Source organism: Lissotriton vulgaris, chromosome 12 (genome assembly GCF_964263255.1).
Source record: "Lissotriton vulgaris chromosome 12, aLisVul1.2, whole genome shotgun sequence".
NCBI classification, from domain to species: domain Eukaryota; kingdom Metazoa; phylum Chordata; class Amphibia; order Caudata; family Salamandridae; genus Lissotriton; species Lissotriton vulgaris.
The window spans coordinates 516,593,550-516,608,869 of NC_141700.1; the positions used below are offsets into that span (position 1 = coordinate 516,593,550).

At 48.7% G+C, this 15,320-nt stretch overlaps 1 protein-coding gene across 2 annotated transcripts in view; it reads right to left on the reverse strand.

Moving 5' to 3' along the window:
* Nucleotides 1-335: 335 nt before the first annotated feature.
* Nucleotides 336-15,320, reverse strand: part of VAC14 (VAC14 component of PIKFYVE complex) — a 1,981,056-nt gene continuing 1,966,071 nt past the window's right edge. For both annotated transcript variants that reach the window (XM_086945294.1, XM_086945293.1), the window contains exon 20: nt 336-1,921. In XM_086945294.1, coding sequence (XP_086801420.1) covers nt 1,759-1,921 — 163 coding nt within the window. In that variant the 3' untranslated portion in view covers nt 336-1,758. The remainder of the gene's footprint in view (nt 1,922-15,320) is intronic.

Below are 15,320 nucleotides of genomic sequence, written 5' to 3' on the forward strand. Positions count from 1 at the left end.
GTTTTGCATCTCAATCCTACCTGACCCTCTGAGAACTATGTTTGCGCGCCTCACTCCTGATCAGACACAACGTTACGTCTGCACCTCAATAATTGACGTGCACAGCTAATCCTGTGTAAGCCAATAATAAACCTTATGGAGATTGCCAGATTGTCAAATGTATCTAAAAGCTGATGCTGACACATTCTGAGAGTTGAATCCCCGAAAACAAAACAATTCTACACACATCACCATTGTTCACAACCATCTTCACATCAACCCAGATGTTTCCTATTGCTGCCCTGCTCTCTGCATGCCACAATATGATATTTCAGAAAGGACAATACTAGAAAATATCTTGTAATAAACCATTATTTATTGATTGATGGGTTGTGAAGACTCTTGCAATGCAGATGCAACCATCTCCCAGAACATTACTCAGGAAGGATCTTTTCTTCAACACACAAACGGTGGGGAATATGTGTGAGAGAATGAAAGGAATGATGGCTACTGAATCGTTTGACAAGGAGCTTTGAGGTGTACACAGCCACTGGGATACAACAGATCACATGAACGACATACACAAAGATGAAGGTTGCTAGTGAGGCCAACTTTACCAAAGCCACAAAGTGTTCCATTAGAAAGAAAAGAGTACAAATCAGGACTATTGAAAGGTGTCAGACTAATTCTCATTTATCTACATTCGCATTAATCCACTGATGATCGAACACGGACTGGCCAAGAGCAAATGCTTATGATAGAAGGTAATCTAGTAAGCGACTGAAATATTTGACCAAAACAAGCGCGTCAGTGGAAAGAAGTTATAGAGAGCCTCCTTCAAGGACCTACTCCGCATCCTGTGGTCATCACAGGAGCGCAGAAGCAAAAGGATTGCTCATCCCAGTTTTTGTAGGGCAAGATGGAGGCTTTGGACCCTAGCCTACAAGAGCCTAGGGACACTTTCAGTGTCTCATAAGCTTGATCAGCAGATTCAACACTGTGACTGAAGACGTTCATCGTTCTGTTTACACACTTACACACTCTATACATACTTATTTTAGCTACATTTCCTCCAGATGTATGTTTGTCTCATCACTACCCTCAATGCCCATTGTTGGCTCTTCCAGGGATTTCTAGACTCGCTACCTTTTTTACCTGGTGTCCTGGAATTGCTTGTGTTCCCACCAGTAGGTTTGTTGTCTGTTCTCAACGTCTTCTCTAGTCTTGCTCACTGTGAGTGTCCTGCTTGCTCATATCTGCTCTGCGGGTATCACTATACAATCTACCTAGAGACCTGGACTAATTGTTTTCTCTCCTTGAATGGCTGACCCTTTGATTGAGGATGTGCCAGGTGCTATCCAAGAGACCAGGAACATATTGATTCCTCTGTGCGAGCTGCATGGCTGTGCATGCGGCGCAGAGTATACTTAACCATGCGGCATGAAAGTGCGCGTTTTGCTTCCTTGTGGATCATTAGTAGTTGTGCTTCTGGTTACTTTGCATGATCACAGCTCCTCTTCTGTGAAAGCAAAATCTGACTGCTGGCAGATGTGCTTCATAATCATGCCTACATGTAATCGAAATTCTAATTTGGGGGTTTATTCCTGATTTGCCTCTCCATGCCTCATTTGTGGAAATGACTTCTTGACCTTCTTGGGTGCCTGAGCATGCCTGTCCCCAGGAAAAAGTGCTGTTGACTCCTGTGAAAACACTTCATGTTCGCACATGCTCTTTCTGAAATTGCTAGTCTTTTGCATCTGTGGAGTTGGGGGTCGTCATTCAAAGGCCCAGTTTTTTGTCCAGATGATCTCCTCGACCGATGCGCTGATGCCTCACTTCCAGGTGCTTGTTCTGAACATTCTCAAAGTGTTGTAGGAGGTCCAGGTAATCAACGTTGAGGGAATCCGGTGGCTTTGAATTTGAGTCACCCTTTCCAATGTGCCTGCAAACAAACAAAAAATGTTACCCAACTATAAAGCAAGCTGTCGCATATATTTCATGTTCAACTTCATTTGGCAAGGAGTCAAAAATACTTTTTGAAGAAATAGGTTGTTTATGCCAACCTATTACTATACAGGCATTTCAGCCTTTGTGGATTATCCTCCTTAAATTAGTTCATTTTTCTAAACCTATGAGCATACCGATTCCAAGGCAAGCCAATAACCTTAGGTGCCAACAGCAGGGGACCCAAACATGCAGAAAAGGTTGCAGTGTGCCAGGGCTGGGTGGTGACAAAATGCCCCTTTGTCTAGGGCAGTTAAAATGTATGTTTGCACCTGATTACAAGTTAATACTTACCCATGAAAGGTATTACTACAGATTAAACAAGGCTCTGTTAAATGCTGACAGTGTGCACACTACTAGTGTAATCATCTGTGGGTGCATTTATCAATTGACAGAAATGGGCGAGCTACCACATGATAGGAAGTGAGCTGCTCAAGACAGGACTTTTCTTTTCAAAGAAAACTGGAAAGTGCTGGATTTGATGAGGTGTGGGACCTTCCTAAAGTTTACGTCCTTTTAAAGAGAAGTGTTTGTCTCCTTGACCCACAGTTTAGGAAGAAGGTCCATGAATAGGAGCTGGTTACTAAAGAACAAGTTACTTACCTATTGTAACACCTTATTTGGTAGTGACTCTATCTGGCCACAGATTCCTTACCTTAGAATTATCCCCAGTCATCAGACTGGATCCGGGAAGGTTTTTGTGAGCAGCACCCCTGTGTGCAGGAAGGTGTCGTCGTTCAGCTCTGTGTGACATTGTTGGCGCCAGAAGTGACGTGCGCGCTGTCTATATTGGCACTACCCCAGCATGCAGACGTCTGTTTCTTTTTGCGACTTTCCAAGCCAGTAGCATGAAGCCGTGAAGAACACTGACCACTGTTGTGGTAAACTAGGGTTCTGAAAGTGGAATGCCTTGTCCCTAGGAATCCGCTTGAAGAGCGTGAAGAATGGGTGGGTCGGTAAGAAGTCCGCAGCTAGATATAGTCTCTGCCAGATAAGGCGTTACCAAAGGTAAGTAACTTGTTCATCTAATAGAGACTTCTAGCTGCAGATTCCTTACCTTAGAATAGACAGATCTGACTGCCCTTCCCGACAGACCTGACTGTCCAGGCAGTAATGCTTTGTGAACGTGTGCAAGGAGGCCTACGTTGCTGCCTGGCAGATGTTCAGTACCGGAATGCTGCGTGCTAACGCAGAGGTCGCAGCTTTTGATCTGTTGGAATGAGCACGTAAACCACCGGGTGGTTACCTTTTAGACAATGTGTAGCAGATCTTTATACAGAACACAATCCATCTGAAGATGGTCTGCCTCTGCATGGCCTGCCCTTTCATCGCTTCAACATACCCCACGAAGAGTGGGTGGTCCACCCAGACCTTTCATGTTCGGTCAAGATAGAACGGCAACACTCTTTTTGGGTCCAGCCGGTGAAGTCACTACTCTTCCTTGGAGGGATGCGTCGGAGCATAAAAAGTAAATGGTTGGCCTACTTGAAAGGTAATAACCATTTTAGGTAGAAAGGAAGCTCTGGTACAAAGCACCAATTTGCCCGGATAGATGTTCAGGTAGAGAGGCTTGGATGACAAAGCCTGAAGTCTACTGACACTCCGGCAAATGTTATAGCCACAAGAATTGCCATTGTGATGGTAATGAGCCTGAGTGGACAATTGTGCAAAGGCTCAAAAGGAGCATACATAATCAAAGTGAGTACGAGATTGTGGTCCCACTGGAGTATAATGAAAGGGGAAAGTTAAAACAAATGTTAAAAACCTTTCAAGAAACCATTAACAATAGGGGTTTGAAGAGGGATGGCTAGTCAGGCAACCTTAAAAAAGCAGAAATAGCAGAGAGATAGCTTGTGTGAGTGCCCAGAGCAAAGCCCTTCTGGGCAAGAGAAAGGATAAAGAGGAGAACCAGAAAAAAGGGGTCAGAAAGGGGATCGATCTGTCTTTTGATACACCATGTCACAAATATTCCCCAACTGCAGGGGTATACCCTCTTTGTGGAGGGATGCCTGGCTTCCAAGATAACAGCACATACTTTAGGAGGAAGATCGAAAGCTATCAACTGCCTCACCTCAATCTCTATGCAAGACGGCGAAGGGTTGACAGTTTCAGCTTGAGGACTCTTCCCTGCTGCTGCGACAGATTATCTTCCCTAAGGGGCAGTCTCATCGGAGGATGGATGGCCATGCTCAAGAGCTTGGAGTACCGAAATCTCCATGCCCAGTCCGGAGCCACAAGAAAGACTTGGGCCCGGTTGTTCCTAATCTTGAAAACTCTGGGTAGGAGTAGTATGGGCGGAAAGGCGTATAGAAGGCCTGATCTCAAATAGCATCTCTGAGGGAGAGCCACCCTGCAAACTCCAGCATGCATAACTGTTGACATTATGAGTTCTCTGCGCTGTCAAACAGAGCTAACCAAGGCTCTCCCAACTGGTGAGAGAGACCCTGCACCACCTCCAAATGGAGACGCCATTCTTGATCCAATAGGCATATTTGGCAGAGTTTGTCCGCTCTGACATTCAGAGAGCCCACCAGCTGTTGAACCACCAGGGACATGCCCTGACGTTCCAGCCATGTGCAGGGACGCAAGCCTCCTGACAGAGTCCACGACCCCACCCCGCCATGTTTGCTGTAGAACCACATGGAGGTGGTGTTGTCTGTGAACACTGGCACCAGCCTTCCCTTGATGGAGGGTAGAAAGGTTTTCAATTCCAATCGGACCGCTCGGAGTTCCAACAGATGGATGTGGAGTCCAGATTCTGCTGCAGACCAGCATCCTCTGATCTCCACCTCTCCCAGATGGCCGCCCCATCCCAAGAGTGACACAGCTATCACTACTCTCAGACCTGTTTGGAGAAGGGAGCAGGGTCTGCCACTGACCTAATTGCAGCTCGTAATTCACCACTGCAGGTCTTTGCAGTTCCCTCCGAGATCTGGATCATGTCCGAGACGTTCCCCTGATGCTGTGCTCACTGGAACTTCATGTCTCACTGCAGAGCCCGCATATTACAGCGGGCATGTGACACAAGCAGGATGCAGAAGTTCATGAGGCCCAGCAGCCTCAGAGTCCGTCTTGCCGAAATCCGGGAAAGAGTATGAAACATCGGTATTATAGCCTGAATATCCTGGACTCGTAATTCGGTAGGAGAAGCCTGAAACTGCACAGTGTCCAGAGCGGCTTCGATGAAAGGGAGCATCTGAGAGGGAGTCAGGTGTGACTTTGGTATATTGATCGTGAATCCCAGAAAGTGCAGGAGGTCCCCCGTAGTCTGGAGGTGAGAGAAAACAGCCTGGGGCAAGCCTGCCTTCAACAACCAGATGTTGAGATAGGGGGGAGACTGGCTCTACCGATCTCCACAGATGAGCTGCAACCACCGCCATTACCTTGGTGAACACCCAAGGGGTGCTGGTGCGGCCAAAGGAAAGCCCAGTTAAGTGAAAATGCTCGTAGCTCACTGTGAACCGTAGGATGTCGCCTGTGGACAGGCTGGACAGGGATAAAAAAGTATGCATCATTTAAGTCCAATGCTACCATCCAGTATCCTGATGAAGGGCAGACAAGACCTGAGCTAGCGTGGGAATTTTAAAATTCTTCTTGAGGAAGAAATTGATAGGGCACAGGTCTAGGATAGGACAAAGGTCTCCGTGGTTTTTTGGGCACCAGAAAGTAGCGGGAATAACAACCATGACTTACTTCTGGCGTCAGTACCCTCTCTGTGGCTCCTTGGCCAAGAGAACCGTCACTTCCTGGCAGAGAAGAGATTTCTGATCCTCCATTAGCCTATTGCAAGTTGGAGGCATGAGGGGAGGAGTAATCACAAGTGGGAGTAATTAGCACTTTCAGACGATCTGCAAAACCCACCTGTTCGATGTTATGGACTGCGAGTGGGGTAGGCGATGTCAAATCCTGCCACCCACTGGGTGCCCATGATTGTTAAAAGGGCAGATTATGAAGGTTTGGAGACAGCAGCTGCTAGGGGGTGAAGGACTTACCCCACTGTTGCTGCGTAATCCATGGAGCCTGTGGGTACTGTGTCCTTGGCCACACAGAGGTTGGGAAGCTTGCGCGCTGCGGTGGTTGGGTGGGTACAGATGCCGCTGGAAGCCTCTCCAAGGCCACAAAAGGTATATTGGAGGTAGTGAGGGGCCATGGAAAGGTCCAAGGACCTAGCCATAGCCCTGCTGCGCTTAAAGCGCTCCAGCACTGAATCTGCCTTGTCTCAGAAGAGACAGGATCCATCAAAAGGTAGGTCCATAAGCGATGCTTTGACATCCCCAGAAAAGCCAATCTTCCTCAATTAGGTGTGGTGTCATAAAGCCATTGTCTATGAAAATGCTCTGCCCGTAAGTCGGTTGTGTCTAGTCTACATTGTATCGTGAACTGCGCTGCATCCCTCCCATCATCAACAGCCTGGTAGAGTACGGCCCGGGCCTCCTCCAGTAACGTTGGCAGCACCTGCCCAACCATTCCAACCATAGCGTGGGAATAGCAGCCCAAAAGGCACGCGGTTTTCACAGACCGAAGTGCCAGGCTGATGGAAGAAAAAATTTTCTTCCCTAAGGTATAAAGTCTCTTGGATTCCCGATCTGGTGGTATGGTTAGGTATGACCTAGGATTTATGTGGGAGGTGGAGGCTTGGAGCACCAAGCTCGGTGGGGTGGGGTGGGGTGGTTCTGTTGTGTGAGGAAACTTGGGTCCCCTGGAGCGAGACGTGGCAGCAGGCAATCGTCCTGTTCATAGGAGCCCCTGTACTGACTTGGACGAAACCAAGCAGGAAGTCACAAAGTGCCTTATTAAAAGGGAGAAGCAGTTCTGATGGGGACACTCCTGGTTGAAGCACTTCTGTCAAGACATTTGCCTTGACTGCCACCAAGGGCAAGCTCACCACCATTGCAAAGGAAGCTCCCTCCTCCGTAGCCAAGGTCGGGGGAGAAAGCATGCCAGTATCTGGAGAAGTGTCCAGTTCACTGGCTTTACCCAGATCCTCGCCCAGTCCAAGGTGTAATAAGACTGGTATTACTCAGTGTCCAGCGACCCCTCCCATTCGTCCCCGAGTCAATGCCTTCAGTTGGCGCGGCAGTCGGTGTTCGAAGACACCCTTCTGACTCTGTGTTTGAAATGGGGACTAGAATGGGGCCGGCGGCATCAGGAGAGTGGACATTGGGATTGTTGCTGGAGATTATCGAGGTCGCATGGCCAGCATTGGTCCGGATCTTGGAATGGATCCTAGGGGTCTGACTGGGGGGGGGGGGGGGGATTGTTCCTGCTCCCAGAAACATGGACAGGTACGGAGGCGGCCCAAGTGCTGGCTCAAACGTGGAGCCAAGCCTCGAATGTGGACGCTCCCGTGTCTGGTCAGCCAATGGATGTGGAGAAGATCTCTTCTTCTTGTGGGGGTGCGACTTACCCGAACGACCCAACAATTTTGAGTGTGACGAGGATCTCAGACTCCACGACCGCCCCCGGGACCGTGCTCTAAACCAGGACCTCCATCGTCGCACGTCAAGCCGCCAGGACCTTGAGGGATCACTCCCTCAAGGCTTACAGCTCATCCTCTCCCTCACCAAGGACCCCATCACTACCAAACTCAACTTCCAGGAAGGAATTAAGGACGTTGCATCCTGGATGAGCAGCAGCCGTCTGAAGCTCAACTCGGAAAAGATAGAGGTCCTAGTCCTCGACCCTCCCCCTCTGCATTGGACAATATCTAGTTGCCCGCCATCCCCGGCAGCCCTCCCACCCCCATGAACCACGCCCGAAACCTCTGTATCGTACTCGACTCCTCTCTCTCCATGACCAACAGGTCAATGCCATCGCCTCCAGCTGCTTCAACACCCTCCGCATCCTTTGAAAGACCTTCAAATGGATTCCCCCCAAATCAAGGAAGACTGTCACCCACGCACTCATAACCAGCAGACTGGACTACGGAAAAGCCTTCTACGCCGGGATCAACAAATCTCTACTCCACAAACTCCAGACCATACAGAACACTGCAGCCAGACTCGTCCTCGTCATTATGCGACACCAACACCTCACTCAACACCTGCGGAACCTCCACCCATTGAGAAGAGAGAAACATTCAAGATACTCACCCACGCCTACAAATCCATCCACAACACTGGATCCCAATATCTCATCAATAGAATCTCCTTCCACGTACCCAAGAGGAACCTCCAATTTGCCGACCTCGCCGAACCCCCGGGCGAAAGAACCTTCTTCCACATAGTGGCCAAGACCTGGAACAAGCTCCCGATCAACATCAGATGCGCCCCCATCATGCACATCTTCAGCGAGACCCTCAAGACCTGGCTCTTCGACTGACCGGAGATGCGCCCCCTTGCGCCTTGAGACCCTCACTTCCTGCTGATGACGAAACAGAGAATTAACCTTGGGCACAAAGCCAGGACCCAACCGAAGTACAATTCTATGTTCAAAAACACGAAAGAAAGGAGACAGATCCGACAACGAGTCGAGCCCCCTCAGTCAGCGAGCAGATGTCACAGCCACCACAAAGAACACCTTCAAGGTCAGAAGGCGTACCTCCACAAACGGGGGATTCTAAAGAGCCTGCAAGACCAGATGCAAATCCCAAGGAAGACACACCACCTGAGGAACAGGACACAGATTAGAGAACCCCTAAAAGATCAGGGAAACCAGACCTTGATCGTCCACCAGAACCCCCTCCCCCGGGAACGGAAAGCCTTAATCATCATCATCCATTGCACCTTAAGAGTGGATGGGATAAGACCCAGCTGAAACCCACCCTGGAGAAAGTTCAGCTCCTGAGGTAGAGAAACAAAAAGAAGAACCATCTGCCTCCGATCACACCAAGTCTGAAACGTCCTCCAATGACAAGCAGAAGAAGACTGGTTAGACCACCACCTAGATGCTTGCACAGAAGAGGAGACAGAGTGATGAAGGGTTAAAATCACGCTCTACCATCTGATCACCAAAAAAGAGCACTTCTTATCTGCCCTGATAGCGAAAATGTCACATATGGCCCTACCAGAGAAAACCTGAAAATATGCCTAAAACCCTCAATTTTTGCTATGCATGATCAGCAAATTAAATCCCACAAATCCCCTGAATCCTGGGGTTATAGACCCAAGGCAAAGGCCAAAAAGACATGCCTTAGGTCAACAAAATGCACTAGGCCCACAATAATGTTAAACATGCATTTCTGTTGCACTGAAAAGCAACGTGGTAAATTAGCCTGATGTAAAGTACAGTAATTTTCCACAGCATTAAGACCAACGCCCTCACACATGTACACAAGATACAGCTGGTGCAGGTTGACACATCTTGGGAGGTTGACACATCGGGGGACTTTCCACTGAAACATTATTTTGAAACATTGCTAGCACGAAGTAAAAGCTGCAACCTCTCGCAATAGCAGTACCTGTCGTAAGTTCCGCTCTCACATATATTTTTATAAATATGTACAGGACAAGAAGTCTTTGTTTATGTTCTGCGGTCAAGCATGGCCAACCAACCGTTAGGACACCTGACCGCCCCCACTGTCCTAGGACAATGCGGTCAAGCCACCTGCATCAGAAAGTACTTCAGGACAGTGTCAGTTCTGTGATTTTAGGTATAAAAGATTCACCATCACAATTAGAAGGCAGAACTCTCCAAGCTGACTTTTGGGCGGTTCTCCAGTCGATCGATATCTGATTTGGGACTGTCAGAGCCTACTCCACCAGGTGATGCCTTCCTGAATAGGATAGTTTTTCAATCTTCTTACATATCCTTACTTGCCAAGTGCTTTTTCATCCATACCCAACTCCTTACATTATAAGGTATCATTCTAGTATAAGATCCTCTAGGGTTCCTCTCCCTAGATAGGTGCTTTAACCCCTTCGCTGCTCATGACGAGCTCAGCTCGTCATGCAGTACACTGGTCGTGTGCTCACGACGAGCTGAGCTCGTCATGAACAATGGGAAAAATGTAAAATCAGCACATGAGGAAAATCTCCCTAGCAGCGATGGTGTTAAGGCACTAGGCCTGATAGAAATGCTCTCTGTATAATCCAGCTGAAGATTCAACTGTGCCCTGATAATCTTAGCCTCTGATGTTTTATTCTTGCTAGAATACCTAAACCTGCTATGATGGTACTCCTCAGGAAAGCTGTATATAGACAAAGTATTTTCTTGAACAGGATTTAGTGCCTTCTTAAAGCTTCCATTTCCACCAGAAGCTATATTTTGCCAGATAGCTACTCTTGTTCACTTCGCAGTATTTTAGGAACAATTGATATCCTGCATGTTTCCTGGTAGAGTGAAGCCAGGTTTTCTTAAAGAATGTTTTTTAAGCAATATGACTTATTGAGATACATGTGTGTGTAAAAATAAACGTGCCACTCCAACTTGAAAAGTCGTCTTTTTACATCTTTGTTCCTTCTTTACCAGTGCGTTATTGAAACGATACTCCTAACCACAGTTGAACGTGGCCACACCCTTAAGGGGGCTCGAAAGGGCCTCTACTCACCCTCTCTCAAGAGGTAGCAGACCCTGTAACATTAAGCCTCCTTGCTCAACCGCCAAGCCGTCAACTTGAGCCTCGCTAGTGAGTATACCTGGAGACTTAGAAACCTCAGGAGCTAATGGAAACCGCCACTCCAGACCCACCTTAATCTCCATCAACAAAGGAAACCAGACAGAGCAGGGCCATGCAGGAGCTACCAGAACAACCTGAGACCCCTCCGAACCCAAACAAGAAACTTCTGTATCAAAGGAAATTGAGCAAAAGCAAGCATCAGGCCCACATGCCATGGACACGCCAGGGCATCCAGCCCAGAATCAGACACCTCCTGTCCTCTGGAACAAAATGGGGAAGAAGTGCATTGCCAAGGCTTGCAAACAGGTACAGCCAGGGGCCACATCATAACCGGCCCACCTTGCAAAGAATTGGGGAGAAAGAAAAAATGTCCTGAGAGGATGGAATCTGCCTGCTCAGACGATCGGCCTGACAATTCAGAATCCCCTAAATAAAGATGGCCCTGAAAGAACCCACATTTGCCTGAACCCACAGGAACATTTAATCCACAACTGTCGACAAAGATAGGGCCCTTGTCCTCCTGTGCCAATTGACATAGGACTTATCTGTGGTGTTGTCGGTCTGTATGATGATGGCCTTGTCCTTCTCATGAAGAAAGAAATGAAGAAGAGCCAGACGAATCACCTTCAACTCCCTCCAGTTGGAGGACCTGCAACCCTGGCATGCCTATTACAGACCCTGGTCGGTGAAATCCCCTGACCAGGCCCCCAACCACTCTCGCTGGCATCCGTCATGATGATCACCGGATTAGGAGACCACAAGGAGACTCCCTTCAGGATTTTAAATGGAAGAAGCCACCACTCCAGCTCCTCCCAAATCAGAGAGGTCACAGGTAGCAGACATGACAAATCCTGAACATTGGGCACCAACTGCTTCAGAATGAACCTCATCAGGACATTGAGGTGCCACCGAGCACAAAGGACCAAAAACTCAGTGGCCACCAGGTCTCCCTGCAGCTATAGTGAGACTGGCTGACAGACTCCGACAACATATCCAGCAAATGGAAATGGATCTTCAGCATCCTTGAATCTGGCAACAAGACTATGCCCAGATAGGTCTGGAACCATGCCCCAATGAATATGCAATACTGAGATGGAACTAGTTGTGACATCCTGGCATTCACCAAGAAACCTTGGGAGGACAGAAGAGCTAGCACTTTCTGAAGTAGCAACCAAGTCAGGCAAAGAGATGCCCCCTTCACCAAACAATCGTCCAGATACGGGAAGACGTAGATATCCTGCAGATGAGGAACAGCCATCAGGGAAGCCAACACTTTGGCAAAGACTTGTGGAGCTGACCTCAGACCAAATGGTCTGAGGTCAGCTCCACGCTGACAGTTGTTTCTCCCTCCGGGGCCTGAACAGCTTCTTGTGGAAGGCTTGGGAACGGGTGTCCTTCCAAGGGAAATCCCTGGTGTCCCTGGCATCAGAGTGATTTCAAGTTTCAGATGACTTGCCGGAAGAAGACGTGTAGGACCAAGTATGTTTCTTATCCTTGAAGGACATCCGGATTTGACCATCCAACCGTTTACCGAACAGTTTATCACCCTCAAACGGCAGCTTAAGAAAGGAAGAATTCTGACCAGATCTGCCTTCCACTCTAGCAGCCAGAGGCTCCGTCGGGCCATGATAATAGAGGAGGCTGCCTTAATCACATCAGCCGACACATCACCTAGGTTCTTGTCTTGTTGCTTTACATGCACTACAACATCCAACACACTGGATTCCTCTTGAAAGTCCTTCACCAAGGATTGCTTCATACGAGGCAGCCCTGAGCACCAGGTTAGAAGCTGTGAAAGTTTCTTCACTCCACCATCCACTTTGCGGTCTAGGATTTGAGGATTTGCCAATAAGAGAACCCAAAATTGAGTCCACCTTCACAGAAGGTATGCAGCAGGGAATCCCCATCCTATAACCAATCAATTTATCGGTACATGTAGAGCGTGGCTTATCACCCATGAGGGTATCAAGGCACTGGGCTGCAGGGCTAGTCGAAGAGCCAGGTCTTGAGTTTCTTCCTGAATCCATCAGGGAGGGAGATGTTTGGAGGAGGAGGGGGACGTCCCTGTTTCAGGACTTGGCGGCGAGGTGGGAGATGGAGCGTCCTCCACTGTGGCTACTGCGGATGTACGGTGTCTGTGTCCGGGCGAGGGAGGTGGAGCGAAGGTTTCTGGTTGGTTGATGGAAGTTCCGGCAGTGGTTTGTCTATGCTCTTCCTTGGTTGTGGAGGGGCTTGTAGGCCTTTATCAATAGTTTGAATTGGCATATGACTTCTGAAGAAAGCAGGGGAACCTGGCTATGCTCAGGCTCTTCCCAGGAACTAAAGATTGCCTCCTTGATCTTTGGGTGTAATGGCAAACAGAGCGCAGCAGGCCTAGCAAATTGCAGAAATAAGTCCCCAGCAGCCCCCTTCACTAGAGATCGTGCCATGTCCAGGTTTAACCTAATATGTGACAGAATGCTGACAAGTTCATCCCTGGAAATGAAATTTCTGCCTGGCACGACATGTCTCTCAAGGACGGAATCAGCAGATGTGACAGAATCCGGAACATCACCCAACCTGACTGAGGCCGCTTGGGCTTATGTTTGGCAGCCAAGGCCTTAGCGAAAGTTACATCTATCACAGCCTGGACTTCCACATCAGACAGGAAAACATACACCCCAGCCGGGGCATCATCAACTTCTGCAGCCACATCTTGCTGGAAGCCACTCTACTCCTCAGACTCAGAAGAGTGTGACCTACGTTGCTTAGCCATATGCTTCTCCGCAGTGAATAAACACAGACACAAACAGAATAATCCCTAAAATAAGTAGTCCCTTAAGAGAAACCATTTAGCAACTCCCTCCAAAACATCAAAATATTAAAAAATGGCCCCTAACATGCCTGTCCAATCAATCACTAACAGGTATACAGTAGCCAATTGTGAAGTACCAATTATCAACAATGCTCCTACCAGGCGTAGAGCAGGCCAAAAGGCGACAGAGAAATTGCTGCAAGTATAAATTAATCACCTGATGTAATTTGACTTTAAAATGAAGCAAAACTGCAGACAGGTTGGTCCTGGCTACCAAAACACACACTCACCAGCCAGAGGAAGGCACTGCAGACCACCGGCCAGGTGACTCAGCCTTGGCATGAAGCTCCGCCTACCTCAGACAGAAGAAGGCACTGCAGACCTCCAGCCAGGTAGCAAAGCTGATCCCCGCCATTGGCACGCCCGCCCGCCCACTGCACCGCATGCAGGTGCTGATACCTCCCAGGCCAGGGGCGGCTGGTGACATTTGAAAGTGGTGAGGCGTAAACTAATTTGAATATTGCACCCCAGCGAGCGAGCGCAGCGAGCGAGCCTGAACCACCTTGCATCCATCCATACATCATTCATGCATCCACCCATCCATGCAACCACCCACCCATCCTGCATCCATACATCATTCATTCATGCATCCACCCATCATGCATCCACCCATCATGCATGCATCCATCCATACATCATTGATGCATCAACCCATCCATCCACCCACCCATCCTGCATCCATACATCATTCATTCATGCATCCACCCATCCCCTAACCCACCCATCCATCCTGCATCCATCATTCATGCATCCATCCACCCATCATGCATCCACCCATCATGCATGCATCCATCCATGCACCCATCCACCCAACCCCACCCAACAATCATTAATGCACCCACCCTGCATCCATCCACCATTCATGTATTTTTATGACCATATAATTTGCACACAGCTTGCCAGTGTTCAATACCAGTCTCGAACCTTGTACTCCAGCACCAATGATACATGATTAATATTAATTGTTTTTAAAACATGTATGTATTCGACACCAAATTCACACCTTAGTCGGAACATCATTTATATTTGTTTTTGAAAACATCTATTTATTTAACACCAAAGTCATGTATACATTTTTATGGCTCGATAAGAGGCTCGAACCTGGTTTCACAGCACCAAAGTCGGCCGCACTAACCGTCAGACCACATCCTCTCCCCTTTGGTGTGGCCCTGCAGTTTTGATGGTACATATTCACACCAAAGTCATGTATACATTTTTACAACTTCACACCAAAATCGGAACATACATATTGAGCCCAAAGTCATGTATACATTTCTTCAACTTCACACCAAAATGGGAATCCCCGCTTTCTCCCATGCGATCTCTTTTTGTAATGAGCTGATAGTCACTGAAGAGGGCAGCCTCTGATGTTGCTTGGGAGGCAGAAGCGAACCCCCCTCCCCCTCCCCACACACACACAGTGTGACATATGTACTTAATGTATGTTACGGTAGAGGATGGCGCGAAGTCACACAGTGATTGGCCTGCACGTGGACCACTGGACCAGCCAATCCTGGCGCTACATGCAGCGCCAGGATTGGCTAGGGGGGCACTATGACTGCTCGCCCAGTCGCCCTTTAGAACCCCGGGGGCTGCGGCCCGCCCCCTGGTCCTCTCTCTAAGGGGGACTTCAGCAGGGAAACTATCTGCGCATGCTTGGGCTAGTTTCCGCCCAAACATTCACTAGCGCAGTACTGCTGCAGCTGAGTGGACTGTCACTCAAGCGGCAGCAGGCCCAGCCCCCCCCCCCCCCAAACCCCCTGCACACTCCGGAAAAGTCGGGTGTCTCCCGGATTCCCGGCCGGCGGGTAGCGCGATCATTCTATATTTTTATTTCAGTGACGACGCAGCGGCGCGGTGGTTCCGTGGGGCTACGCCCCTACGCCCCAATGGACGCACCGCGCCTGTCCCAGGCCCGGGGGAAAG